This window comes from Lepus europaeus, chromosome 20 (assembly GCF_033115175.1).
Source record: "Lepus europaeus isolate LE1 chromosome 20, mLepTim1.pri, whole genome shotgun sequence".
In the NCBI taxonomy this organism is placed as follows: Eukaryota; Metazoa; Chordata; class Mammalia; order Lagomorpha; family Leporidae; genus Lepus; species Lepus europaeus.
In genome coordinates, this window is record NC_084846.1 from 64,842,731 (window position 1) to 64,856,950 (window position 14,220).

Genomic DNA, 14,220 nt, shown 5'->3' on the forward strand with positions numbered 1-14,220 from the left:
GTAATTACTTCGCTGCTAGCGGAACTATATAGTGCATTGTATTTTTGGAATTAAAATGTTCGGTTTGTTAAATTCCCTTTGGGAACATCTGGAGACTGGGCGGCACCGAGCAGCTCCCCTGACACCGAGGCCCACCCTGGCAGGGCCCGTTCTTGCCGCCTGAGCCGACTCCCACTGCTTCCCTCCCGAAACCCTGACCCATGCAGGGTCTTCCGCCCTCGGAGGTCTGCAGGTTTGCTTCCTTCTTCGTTCGGGAAGCCTGTGGAACTCACCCGGCCCCCCTGACCCCTTGTCAGCCTGGAGTCTCCCAGCTCTGCAGAGCTGTGGGCAGTGGTCAGTGCCCCCCAGGGGGACAGCAGCTTCCAGCCCTCATGGGGAAGCAGCTCCCTCCCTCTGCTCACTCCCCAGTGACGGAAGCCCCTCGGAGCAGCCGCAGCTCTGACCACCCTGTCACCTGCTGGGTTTGTGTGGGGGACTGTGCAGGGCCCATGGGAGCTGTTCACACCTCGGTGCTGCAGGGGTTATGGACTTGGGTCATGGACGTCTGCTCTTGCCACGCCACCCTTCAGAGACTCAGACATCACACAAGGCTCACTCGGGGGTCCCCGCAGCCCAGCTGTGCCGGGAAGACCCAGGCAGCAGCACCAAAACACCTGGCCAAGATGCCAGATGGTCTCACTTCCTTGTGGGCCTGGGGGCAGGTGTTACGACAGGAGGGATGCCCGAGACCCCACTTGGTTCACCAGTAGCATAAGACCAGAACTGAGCCCCAGAGCAGGCTGCACCCCTGCCCCTTCCTGACCTATGCAGATCCTACGCAACCAAACCCCACACTGCATGGTGAATTCTTCTCGTAGCTGCCGCCACGGTCCAGTGGACGGGAGCATACATGCACAGAGCTGGGCTATGCAGGACACAGGGCAGGCGTACCTGAAGGTGGGGTCCTGGCGGGTGGACAGGAACACCTGGGCCTCCGAAGAGTTCCGGCCACCGCTGGAGACCGTCAGTGTCATGAGGAACTGGTCGCAGCAGGTGCTCAGCCATCTCGCTGAGAAAGCAACGGTGGGGGACCCTGTGTCCATGAGGCTGGGAAGGGAGTCCTCGAAGCAGGGCCGCCCGGGGGAGCTGGCGGCACTGCATGTCCAGTAGTACCTGTTGGGGATGCCATTGCCGGGGCTGAGTGCCGCCTTTGGCCAGAGACAGAGGACGACCCTGTGTCCAGGGCCGTGGTGGGGAGGGGGTGACACTCTCCTTCTCTGCTGTGAGGTGGGGCGGGGCCATGACCACCGCCTCTGCTCCCCCCTCTGCCCCTCTCCAGGAAAGCAGCGCACGCCCTGTGGTCCTGGGACGAGGCCCGGGGACCAGCATGGACCGCAGGGCTGTGGCAGTGCAGCTCCCAGAAGAAAAGCCCTGGGCAGGTGCCAGCCCCGGCTGATCCGCTCTTGAGCTCTGAGAGGTGCACACCCTGTCTGCTTTGCAGGTGCCTCACTCTAGAGCTGTTCCCAGAGGCCTGTGACCCCGGAGGCGGGGCTGGGAGTCAGGGAGCTGACGAGATCCAACCAGTGAGACAGCTGAGAGGTGCCCCCCTCAACAGGCTGCTGCAGTCTCGCCTCAGAGGCTGATGGAGGCGGCCCCGAGGCCGAGAGACCTCCAGGCTCTGGAGGTCTGGACGGGGAGCTGACCGGGCTGGGCCCACAGCCTGGGGCAGTCCGCATGGAGCACTTGTGCTGGAGGCCATGAGGCATGGATACAGACAGATCCACAGCAGGATTGTAGGGAGCCCCCTGGGGAGGGGAGTGGGTGGACAAGAGGACACAGCCTGAGCCTGGGCCTCCAGCGGCGAGAGCCTCACCCACCGGGACATACAACCCTCAGTCCACGACAGCTCACCCGCCAGGAACTCTAATGGTAAGGTCACAGGCAAAACGCACACTCCAGAACCATATGCCAAGACCACCTTCGCTTCTACCTCTTTCCAAAGCTCCCTAAATAAAACAGCTCGACTTACCAGTCCGGCAGGATTCTAACACCGACTCTCCTGCTGTGCCCAAGTCCACATTCGGAAGGCAGAGCTGGGCCCTGCACACTCCCATGGCCCTCACCTGAGTGTGGCCCCTGGATGGTCGGGGTCATAGGACTGGGAGCCCCTGAGGACGATGGGGGCCAGGGCGGTCCTGGGGACGAACAGGTGCGTGCCCTCCGCGATGACGCTGACGGGCGCCCGGGGCCGCACTTCCACACCCACGCAGTAGTCGCTGTGAACCACACTGCCCCGGATCTGCACCTGCGGGGCCGAGGCCAAGGGCGGCACACGGATGAGCCGGTGCCTACTGGAGCCACAGGCACCACCCAACCACAAAGGAAACGGCCATCCCAAATGCGTCCTCTGCCTCCACGTCCCAGAACCAGCGTTTAACACACTGGTGGGACTTCGCCATTGATCACTCTGCCAGCATTGGGGCATAGAAGGTAAAACCGCTGCCTGCAATCCCAGCATCGCCGTGGGCACCGATTCGTGTCCTGGCTGCTCCACTCCTGATCCATTCTTTGGGGAAAATCAACTATTTCCCGTAAAACACCCCACACTTCTTGGCTGGGACAGGCCCAGAGGACACAGCTGTAGCCGAGGCCTTGCCCGGGGCTAGAGGACAGCAGGGTGTCTCAGGGCTGAGGTCCAGACCTTGGCCATGGCCGTGTAGTTTCCGCTGGCCAGGGTGTAGCCCGGCAGCACCACTGTTTGCCTGTGGGTGTTGACGGCAGCAGGGAGCGGCACACGTGAGCCCTTGGCATCCAGGAAGCTCCAGGTGTAGGCAAGGCCTTGGGAGATGTCGCAGAGGACAGCAGCTTCAAAGGTGACCCCCAGTCTCAGGGGCTGGGACCTCCAAATCTAAGCACGAGAGAGAGAAGACGCCTCATTAGAGCCTGGCACCTCCCACACAGGCAGCTGCCGGGAGCACTCGCCCCCAGGTCTCAGCTGGGACCCCCAGGGATGGAGCTGATGTAGTGTCAGGTCAGAGACAACATCTGTTTCACAGAAAAACTAAGAAGCACAGAAAATAACCATAAAAAAAGAGGAAGCATTAATATAATATGCACCCCGTGGGAAGAGCCAGCTTTTGAAGAAATGTTGGAATTCTTGAAGTGACTCGGTCACAACTTAAATTACTTTTCGATTATTTTTTGTTTCTACTCTGAACATGATAGCATGCCAGGATTTGTCACACACTGCCCAGGCTCACAGCGGCTACCTCAAATTTCAATACCCAGCAGTGGTAACAGACATTAGAAACACAGAGTGTGCGGTGGGCGCAGCACCCAGGAGGGCTCGGCCAGGTCCTGGGAGGCGGCGGTGACTTCGGCTCTGTGACGGTTAGGATCTGCTCTTGGGGAACACGTCGCTCACCGCGATGGAAGATGGGAACACATCCAGCAGTGGATGCTGTGAGTGCTGTGTGATTTGTGCATGGGACCCAGCATCGTGCCGCCAGAAAACACGATCTTACGTACCAGGAGAAAATGCTCACACTAACCAGCCATCACTGACCTTGAGATGCACACATGGCGCGCACACATACATGGGCACACACACACACACACACGATAGCGAGGATTAGACAAAGGCTGCAGATAAATCCACCAGATGACTGACAGCGGCTCCCTTCTGATTACTCCATTTATTTCTTCTGGATAGTTTTAGAAAATGTAAAAAAGAGTATCAAGGAAAAACAGATCAGAATTGTTGGTATTGCTTTTCAGTTTACAGATGAGAAAATACAAACAAAACCAAAAAGGTCTCACAGATAAAAGAACCTGGCCCTCACCACAGAGCCGAGACTGAGCAGGGCCCTCGCTGGCACCTGTGCCCTGCCCGGCTGTGGCCTCTTCCGCTCCTGCCCCTGGCTCCCTGGCCAGGCCACGGCCCCACAGAGCAGCCCAGGTGTGGGCATGGCTGGTCCAGAGGGTGGGCAGGGGTCTTGCCTGTGAGAGGCTGGGCCCCCTAGTGTCACACCCCTCTGGGGTGTCCGGCTCGCAGCTCTGAGGGCCCAGCAGCGGGGCCTCTGGGGCTCGGACACCACGGAGGGCAAGTGCAGTCAGTCCCGGATGTGAGCTCCCAGTGCCACATGGGCACCTGCACCCTGGACAGGGAAACCTGCTCTACTCGAGGCTTCCAGGGAATGAAAGAAATAAAGAGGCAGCTCCACTTTCCCGACCCGTAGGAGGCACTCAACAGATCCCAGCTCTTCACCACGGTTCTCTGAAGATCAACAAATCCAACAGCCCTCAGCGTGGGCCAAGCTGGACGCACACAGCCCTCGCTCTCCACCTCCCGGCCTGCTCTGGGCGAGGCGGCAGGAGGCCCCGAGCGCCCCCACCCCGCCCGGCCACCCCTACCTGCACCTTCCCGGGCCCCATGTTCTTCACGGGGGGCGGCTGGCAGGGCTCGCACACGACGAAGAGCCGCTTCTGCAGCGTGGCGGTGCTGACGGCGTTGAAGGCAAGAACCCGCACAGTGAACTCCCCCTCCCTGGAAGGGCGGAGAGCAGCCAGGTGAGGACGGGCGCTGCTGACCGCGGCCTCACCCACCCTTCGTAACCGGCCTGCACCTGCAGAAGCGCGGGTTCCACGGCAAGGCAGCCTGACCAGCGAGGGCACAAGAGGCCAAGGGCACAAGGCTGACCCGACACCATTCATGGTCCAACTCACAGGCCGGCTGCCACGCCCAGCCAGGTGTGAAGCCCCAGACCCATGTCCATGCAGAGGGTGAGGGCGACGCTGCTCCAGGCATGCACGGCCCAGCCCCTGCTGGCCCCAGGCCCATCCACGACCTGTGGCTGTGACCAGCACCCTGCCTGTACCTGGGGGACCCTGGGCACCCATTTCCTGCTCTAGTCCCTGCTGGGTGGACAGAACTGGACCATGGACCAGAGTCCAGCTTGGGGAGTGGAAGGCCCCAGGCCTGGCGTGTTGGACTGGGAGGCGTGAGTCAGGCAGCTGCTGACCCACGGGTCGTGCCTTACAGAGGAGAGCAAACGATGCAGAATGGGCAAACACTCGAGCCTTCACACTCCTGCGTCAGAAACAGTCTGCTCAGAACTGCAGTGGGCAAGGAGTGGCAGCAGGGAGGCCACGTGGGAGGAAGAGCTGGCCCCCGGGAGGAGGAGGGCTCCACGGTCATCTCAACCACTCAGCAAGCCCCAGGCAAGTACTGGAGATGGCACCAAGCACGCCCACTCCCTTCCACACAGCAAGAGGGCCCCTCAGAGCCACGGAGGACATGCAACACCCAGGCCCTGGCGCTCAGCCCCCAGGCTCTACTGCTCGATTCCCCCCCCCCCCGCCCCGGGAGGCTCTATCCCCATTGCAGAAGCCCTGCACCCATAGCCAGCGGTGGGCACTGAGGAGTCCTGGCTAGGTGTGGGGCCTCTGTGCATGAGGACGCCTGAACGGCGCCACGGGCCTCGTTTTCTGGGCGCCAGGTTTCTCTGCAGCTCATGCCGGCCTGAGGCTGACTGGCCCTGTTCTCTGCACCTGCACAGCCATGGGCACTGGATGCACTCAGGCCCTGGACTCACCCTGGCCGATGCTCAGTTGCACTTTATCATCCCGTCTTGGAGCACTGCAGTCCCGTGGTTTGTGCCTGTGGCCTCCCACGGGCCTCGGGCCCTCGTCCAGAAATGCCACATTTATTCTGGACACAGGCAGTCACACCCCTTTTCTGTAAAGTCATGTACTGTGTATAGCTTCTGGCAACCACAGACCACGTCCACACAACGGGACCATGAGATCACAATGGGGCTGAAAACCACTATGGCCCAGGGACATCACAGCACAGCGTCCCTCCCGAGGCTGTGGGAGCCCGAGGGCTGACGTGTGGGACACCAGCGCTAGCCACCCCTGTAGCCATCACCACCCTGCACGGTTCACCTGCTGTAGATGTGGCTGCTGCGGTGGCTCCCCAGGCTGACGGTGCCATCGCCAAAGTCCCAGCGGTAGGCCACATCCGTGCCAAAGCTGATTCTGCACTCAAAGGCCACGCTGGTGTTGACCAGAGCCGAGGCGGTGGACAGCAGCCTGTTGGCCACTATTCTCTGCTGCACCCTGATGAGGTGGGGCTTGGAGACCACGCTGCTGACCATGCTGGAGGCTTTGACCGTCACCTGGTACCTGCCGGGGCGGTCAGGAGAGGCAGATGGTAAGCTCAGAGCAGAAAGGCCGACTGGCACCAGGGACCCCACCCCATGCAGGACTAGGTGGGTGCCACGGTGACCACCCCTTTGGGATCCAGTTCACCTATCAGGGCCATGGGGCTGTGTGAGGCCCTGGGAACCGGGGACTGTCCGCAGAGCCTGCACCTGCCATGTGTCCACACCGGAGGGAAGTGAGTCCCTTTCCTTCAGCCCAATCCTTACAGCTACGCCCGCTCACTGAGCACCCAGCGCTATCGCAACATGACCACCACGGCCTCGACCACTGGCCTGGCCGGCGTGCCGCAAACACCACCACGCCGGGGGTTACGCACCCTCGGGGTACACGGAGCCGTCTCCTAACGCTTCTGGAAGTTGTCCGCACCGGCGGGTCGTCGCCAAAATGCCACATGAACTCCAGGGGGATGGTTTCCGTGGTAACAGCCTCAAAGGCGATGTCTGTGTCTGCGGCAAACACAGTTCCGTTTGTGTAGACGGACAAGGCTGTGAGAGAGAGAGTGTGGACGCGTCAGTGTGGCAGGACTGGGACTGTCCAGAGATTCAGCTCTCGGCTCGGCTTCTCCACTCTGTGGTCCAGGGCTTGTGGCAAGGGGCGTGAGCCTGGGGGTGTTAGCGCGGGGCAGGACTGCGGAGCCACGCCGCTGACCTCATGGCTCAGGAGCCCCAGGTGGCCGGCTGCATGGCTCCTCTGGGGACAGTGCTGGAGCAGGCAGGAGTGTGCGGGAGCCGGAGGCAGCTGACCTCTGACCTCACATGCATGGGGCAGGAGCCTGGACCCTGCACTTTCCAGAAGCCCCCCGCCCAGAAGAAGTGAGCAAAGGACCAGCTCAGGGCCAGGGGGTCCGGGGCGGAGCTGTGCAGTCTGCATGGGGAGAGTCTGTCAGTCCCGGAGCTGGAGCAGAACCTACGCTGCATCCTGTAGCAAACAACCACGCTGCGCCACGCCGGGCTGCGCCACGCCGGGCCGGGCCCCGCCTGCGTTCGGGAAGCGAAGGACACGTTATACGAGGAGACGGACGGGAAACGGTGCATCACAACCAGGCCTGGAACAAGGGGAAAAGACAAAGTTGCCTTCCAACGAGTGGTCAGCATTTCCCACGTCTCCTCCTTCCCTCTTGGGACCGCAATCAAGTTCAAACTCTGAGGCCTGAGCCTGGAATCAGACAGAGCTGGGAAACGTGGAGCCAGAATCCCAGGAAAATGCTCCTAAGCCTTTCCCCTCCCGAGCGCTCCCCACAGAGCAGCAGGCACACCAGCTCCTTTGGATTCGTAATACGTGGCTGGATGGCCTGTTCTCTCTCCAGCACACACGCCGAGGGGTCTCAGTGTCAGCTGTTCTCAGTGGGGCCCAACGACGAGCCTCAGGCAGCTCAGCCCTCTCAAATGGGGCACAAAGTTTTACAAACAGACACACATGTATATGGCAGACACCACATACCCCACCTTCCCCATGTGCCCAGTAGATACCACACACACATGCATACAACAGACACCACATACCACACCTTCCCCATGTGCCCGGTAGATACCACACACACACATGTATACAGCAGACACCACATACCCCACATACCCCATGTGCCCGGTAGGTACCACACACACATGTATACAGCAGACACCACATACCCCACCTTCCCCATGTGCCCGGTAGATACCACACACACACATGTATACAGCAGACACCACATACCCCACCTTCCCCATGTGCCCGGTAGATACCACACACACACATGTATACAGCAGACACCACATACCCCACCTTCCCCATGTGCCCAGTAGATACCACACACACACACACACACGCACACACATGGCAGACACCCCACACACGTGTGTTGTATCATGTGCAGCATGTACATGTTGCATGCATGTGCACACATGTGTATATGTGTGTGTGCAGGTGCATGTGTGTACCGGAAGGCAGACACCCACACCCCGTGCTGTCTGGGAAGATCTGGAGCAAGCCGTGTGCCACGAGGGGTGCTAAGGAAGGCGGTGGGGACTTCTTGCCCTTGCTGGCCCCTGGGACGGCGCTTCTCTTTCTTCCAACAGAAAAAGCACAGTGGACATTGTGTCCTTTACCAAAGCGCTGGGATGCCCACAAAACGAAGCCCCTGTGCGTGAGAGTGACACGACGTCACCGGTGAGGCCGCAAGTCAACCTGACCATGCCCGGACATCAAGAAGCCCAGCCCAGGGGCCAGTGCTGCGGCCCAGCGGGTAAAGCCGCCGCCTGCGACTCTGCCACCCTAGATGGGCACCGGTTTGAGTCCTGGCTGCTCCACTTCTGACCCAGCTCCCTGCTAATGTGCCTGGGAAGGCAGTGGCATTTGGGGAGTGAACAAGCGGATGAAGATCTGTGCCTCTGTCTCTCCCTCTCCGTGACTCTACCTTTCAAATATACAAAACACTTCTTTTATATAAAAAGAAAAGAAAGAAAGAAAAGCAGCAAAATTCACAGGTGGACACTGTGTGGCCAGCCTGGGGGTGGGGGCGGGGCTGGAGTAAAGCCCGGGCTTCCCCACTCCCCTCCTGCAGGGCTGGCTCCCACAGAGGTGGACACTGCAGCGCGGAAAAGTCCACGTGGACCGGCTGGTGGCTCAGGGGTCAGGAGGTCCCCCAGGTTCTGGTCGCTCTTGATGGGGAGCACCTTGCTAGGCTGACCGAACGGAACCGTCCGCGTGCAGAACAGGTTACACGGCCTCCTACGAGAGCCACACCACAGTCCCACCCCCTAGGGCTGCACGCTGGCTCCCTGCTCTGTCGGCACGGGGTGGGGTTCCTCCCTCCAGAAGACGCAGTTGGGGCTCCCCCAACCCCTGCTGTGCTTTGGACGCCCCCTGTGGGGAGCTGACAGAGGGAGCAGAGGCCGAGCTCTCGGGGTGTGGCCACCGTGAGTGACGCAGGAGGACCCTCACTGCCCCGGCCTGACCCTGCCCGCCCTCAGCGCTGCCCTCAGCCCCAGCTCTCGGTGGCATTCCCAGCGAAACTGAGTGCCTCACCCCCACCCTCCTCACAGGGTCCACACCCACATCACAGGGGCCCACGCCCACCTCACAGGGTCCACGCCCACATCACAGGAGCCCACGCCCTCCTCACAGGGTCCACGCCCTCCTCACAGGGGCCCACGTCCCCTCACAGGAGCCCACGCCCTCCTCACAGGGTCCATGCCCTCCTCACAGGGTCCACACCCACCTCACAGGGTCCACGCCCACATCACAGGAGCCCACGCCCTCCTCACAGGGTCCATGCCCTCCTCACAGGGTCCACACCCACCTCACAGGGTCCACGCCCACATCACAGGAGCCCACGCCCTCCTCACAGGGTCCACGCCCTCCTCACAGGGGCCCACACCCACCTCACAGGGTCCACGCCCACATCACAGGAGCCCACGCCCTCCTCACAGGGTCCACGCCCTCCTCACAGGGTCCACGCCCTCCTCACAGGGGCCCTCGCCCACATCACAGGGGCCCACGCCCACATCACAGGGTCCACACCCACATCACAGGGGCCCACGCCCACATCACAGGGTCCACGCCCACATCACAGGGGCCCACGCCCACATCACAGGGTCCACGCCCACATCACAGGGGCCCACGCCCACATCACAGGGGCCCACGCCCACATCACAGGGTCCACACCCACATCACAGGGGCCCACGCCCACATCACAGGGTCCACGCCCACATCACAGGGGCCCACGCCCTCCTCACAGGGGCCCACGCCCTCCTCACAGGGGCCCACGCCCTCCTCTCAGGAGCCCACGCCCACATCACAGGAGCCCACGCCCTCCTCACAGGGTCCACGCCCTCCTCACAGGGTCCACGCCCACATCACAGGGGCCCACACCCACACCATAGGGGCCCACGCCCACACCATAGGGGTCCACGCCCACATCACAGGAGCCCACGCCCTCCTCACAGGGTCCACGCCCTCCTCACAGGGGCCCACGCCCACATCACAGGGGTCCACGACCTCCTCATAGGAGCCCATGCCCTCCTCACAGGGGCCCACGCCCTCCTCACAGGGTCCACGCCCACATCACAGGGGCCCATGCCCTCCTCACAGGGCCCACGCCCTCCTCACAGGGTCCACGCCCACATCACAGGGGCCCATGCCCTCCTCACAGGGCCCACGCCCACATCACAGGGACCCTCGCCCACATCACAGGGTCCACACCCACATCACAGGGTCCACGCCCACATCACAGGGGCCCACGCCCTCCTCACAGGGGCCCACGACATCACACACGACCCCCAGCTCCTGGGACCTCCAGCCCCTGGGCCAAGCCCTTCCCCAAGCACCTTCACATCCTGCCTGTCCTCCATCCAGCACCCCAATGCCTCCTCTGGGGTCCTGCTTGCCCCGGGAAGGAGGGGGCCTGGGTTCCAGTCCTGGCTCTGTTCTCAATTCCAGCTTCCTGCTACGGCACATCCTGGGAAGCAGGAGGTGATGGTTCAAGGGTCCCCACCACCCTGTGGAAGACCAGGATTGAGCTCCTGGCTCCTGGCTTTGGCCCAGCCCTGGTTGCTGCCAGCATTTAGGGTATGAACCAGCACAAGGGAGGTTCCTCTATCTCTCCCCTTGCCTTTAAGAATAAAATGAAGATAAGTTTGTCAGTGGCTTCATAGGTTAACAGGACCCTGTACCATGTCATCTTCATGTCCCCGGAGCGGGGATTCTGCCAGAACTGCTTCCTGAACGAGGGAAACAGACAGGGGTGATGCATGGAACCTGGGGCTGCTGTGACTTGAGCCCTGTTCACAGGTGACGGCGGCCGGCTCAGCCTCCAGACGTGGTCCTTACCCTTCCCGTTCTCGTGGGAGCCAGCAAAGGCCAGAGCCTCCCCTGCGTGGACGCTGCTGGAATTCATGAACACAGACACGGCCTTGCGGCCAACTTCCACAAAGTAAGGCCCGAGCTCCACGGGGCCTCCACGGACGCCATCGTCAATAAGAGCCCTGAGCGAATGGACGGCCTCTGAAAAGAGAAGTGAGAAGGCACGGGAGGTGAACCGTTAGAGGCATGGGGTGGGGGGTGAACTGTTAGAGGCATGGGGGGTGAACCGTTAGAGGCACGGGGTGGGGGGTGAACCGTTAGAGGCATGGGGTGGGGGGTGAACTGTTAGAGGCATGGGGGGTGAACCGTTAGAGGCATGGGGGGTGAACCGTTAGAGGCACAGGGTGGGGGGTGAACCGTTAGAGGCACGGGGGACAGCTGGCACGGGGGACAGCCTGGTGGCACTGGGCTGGCCAGGAACGGACGCCGTAAAGACTGCTTTTCCTTTCACAACAGCTGGGCCGCCTCGCAGGGCTGCGACCCACACTCCACTCAGAGCCCACACTCGCAGGGGCACGACCCGCACTCCACCCAGAGCCCACACTGGCAGGGGTGCAACCCGCACTCCACTCAGAGCCCTCACTCGCCAAGATCCAGGTATGGCTTCAATTCTCATTGCTGGTCCTTGGCGTGGGCCCTGAGTGACACAGCCATTTCTGCAGAGTTGGGGATGCTGACAGGACGAGGCAGAGCACTGGCCACCTACAGCTGGGCAAGACCAGGATGTGAATAAGCAGCCCTGAGGGACTACAGGCAGAGGTGCGGCGGGTTACAAAAGCGGCCCATGCCTTGCCCTGTTCTCACACCCTCCTGCCACGGCCACAACGTGACACTGTGGCTCCTCTCACGGAGTGGCGGATGTATTTCTACACCTTCCTGAATCAGTGCTGGTCTTGTGCCAATGGATTTGCAAGGTGTGTGCGCCTTGGGGTTTGCCCTCTCCTGCTTGCCTGGGGGCAGCAGTCACTGCGAAGCCCGGTCTCCCACGCTGGGGGCAGAGAGAAGTGACTGAGCGGTCCCGGAAGGGGCGTCTCAGCCACTCAGGACCAGCCTGGACCGAAGGGTCTCCCAGCAGAACTGTGAGCTAAATGCACGGTGGGTGTGGGCCCGAGCTGAGGGTGCCTTCTTCACACATCAGTAGAGGATGGGTACGACCCCACTGGGCTGTGGATGGATTCCCGGCAGGGGCCCTGGGATGCAGCCATGCTCCCGGCAGGGCCCACCAGGGGGAAAGCTGCCCCATTCTCTGATGACCACACCCCCCAACACACACACAATCTCAAGCTGCCTGAGTGACCATTCTGCTCCTAGCTTTAGTGCCGCCTGGCCCCTGGCCAAGCCCTTCCCCTCGGCTGGGCAGGTCCAGTCACCATGCCTGCTCTGCCAGGCACACCCCGGAGGCTCCCCTTCTCAGCCTGCACGGTCTCTACCACAGACCTGCCCCTGGGCTCCCAGGCCCTCGGCCAGCTCACAGTCACGTGAATGACCAGGCACATCGAGCGGCTGTGTCGGGCTGTGCCCCAGCCCGGGCCTGGACTTCCCTTTCCGACTTCTACACTCTCTGCCTGCCTTCCTCGTCCCAGACCTCACGCCCAGGGGCACCAGATGGACCGCAACGCCAACGAGAAGTGCAGAGGGCGAGCACGCTCTCTCTGGGCAGACACGGGAGTGTCCCGAAGGTGTGGCCTGCATCCCGTGGGCAGGGAGCGCGGCATTTCCACTCGCTTACATGCACGAAAGACGTAAGGCCACAGGCCGCTGTCGCCCAGCGGAGTGGGGAGAGAATCTTTACCACCCATCTTCCTAGGATGCAGGCGTTTGTACCATGAGAACATTAAAGAACAAGCTTAAAAAGCAAAGAAATCCCGTGTGCTAGGCAGGCACCTGTCCGGTTCCCCACTCGGCCGTCCCCGTCGTCTCACGGGGTCTGCGACTGGCTGCGTGGTCTGGGCCAGCCCCGCGAGGTCTTTGGTGAAGATGCAGCACCGTGAACTTCGGTGTAAGAGAAAGAGTGAGCGACATTACACACGTGTGCTCAAGGCACCTCACGTGACCTCCAACAGTGGCTGCTTCCAGAAGTTTCCTGTGCATAGGGAGAGGCTTCCTGACATGGCTAAGTGATGCTGGGTGACCCAGGGATAGTTCCCCTCCCCGACTCTGGGCTGACGAGGAGACTTTTGGCCACAGCGGGAGACGCAGGCTGACACAGCCACCTGCACCGGCACCACTGGTTCAGGGGCACGCACTGGGCTCGCCTGTGCCCGGCGTCCCAAGCACCACCTCTCCGGTCCCCGAGCAACTCCCTTCGCGGCTCCTGAGGACATCGGCCCTACCTGTCCCCTCCTGGTGGTAGGCGGTCACTGTGGCAGCCTCGGTCACATTGTAGAGCCTCGTTTCAATGCCAACACTGTCCCCGAAAGCCATTAGCAGGCATAGGGCCACCCCAGACGCCGTGTGGATGTGGAGTCCCAGAACTGGAGGGGCCTGGGCATCTGTTTCCAGGAAGTGATGGATGCCAGAGTCCAGGGCTTCATCCGTGCCTCGCATGGGGACAGTCCCAGGAGGACACTGGGTGAGGACACAGAGCATCCGGGGTCCAGACCAGCACACAGAGAGGCTAGGGGTGTGGGAAGCACCAGGCGGAAGGCAGCGGGAGCTGTGGGAGAGAGGCGGGCATCACCCACTGCGTCGCCAGGAAGGTGGGGGCAGCAGCCTGACCTGGAGCCAGCCAGGGCGAGGCTGAGGTGAGGCTTCTCAAAGTGCGGTGCCTCGGGCAGCAGCCATTCGGCACTGAGCATTTGTGCCCACACCCACGGAGTCAGAAACCCTGGGGAGGGGACAGCGGGCCCCCCGGGCACCCTGACTACAGCCACAGTGAGGAGTAGACACTTTGTCTCATCACTGAGTGTATGCACAGACGGTCTCCCACACTCACCTCCCACACTTTTATAAGAACACCCCGGGGCGGGGGCATCACTTCCACATCTCTACCTGTAGCTCCTCGCGGCACCAGCACGCCGGGAGCTGGGGACAGTCAGGTCCCCTCGACCCTCAGCCTCCGGGACTGCTCCCCGGTAAGGTGGGGAGGCCGACAGTGCACATGGGGGTGAAACCCTGCACGCCAAGACCCCTGCACGGGCAGGGAGATGGCTGACGGGCCCCAAAGAGCAACTGCCA

At 61.8% G+C, this 14,220-nt stretch overlaps 1 protein-coding gene across 1 annotated transcript in view; it reads right to left on the reverse strand.

Annotated features, from left to right (window-relative positions):
* The window catches only part of PKD1L1 (polycystin 1 like 1, transient receptor potential channel interacting), a 94,766-nt gene extending 81,176 nt beyond the window's left edge, over positions 1–13,590 (reverse strand). Inside the window, exons 1-9 of the mRNA XM_062178560.1 lie at positions 13,377–13,590; positions 11,011–11,184; positions 7,115–7,249; positions 6,521–6,689; positions 5,926–6,165; positions 4,393–4,525; positions 2,681–2,887; positions 2,103–2,284; positions 931–1,152 (exon numbers count right to left, since the gene is read on the reverse strand). Of these exons, the coding sequence (XP_062034544.1) occupies positions 931–1,152; positions 2,103–2,284; positions 2,681–2,887; positions 4,393–4,525; positions 5,926–6,165; positions 6,521–6,689; positions 7,115–7,249; positions 11,011–11,184; positions 13,377–13,590 (1,676 nt within the window). The remainder of the gene's footprint in view (positions 1–930; positions 1,153–2,102; positions 2,285–2,680; positions 2,888–4,392; positions 4,526–5,925; positions 6,166–6,520; positions 6,690–7,114; positions 7,250–11,010; positions 11,185–13,376) is intronic.
* Positions 13,591–14,220: the final 630 nt, after the last annotated feature.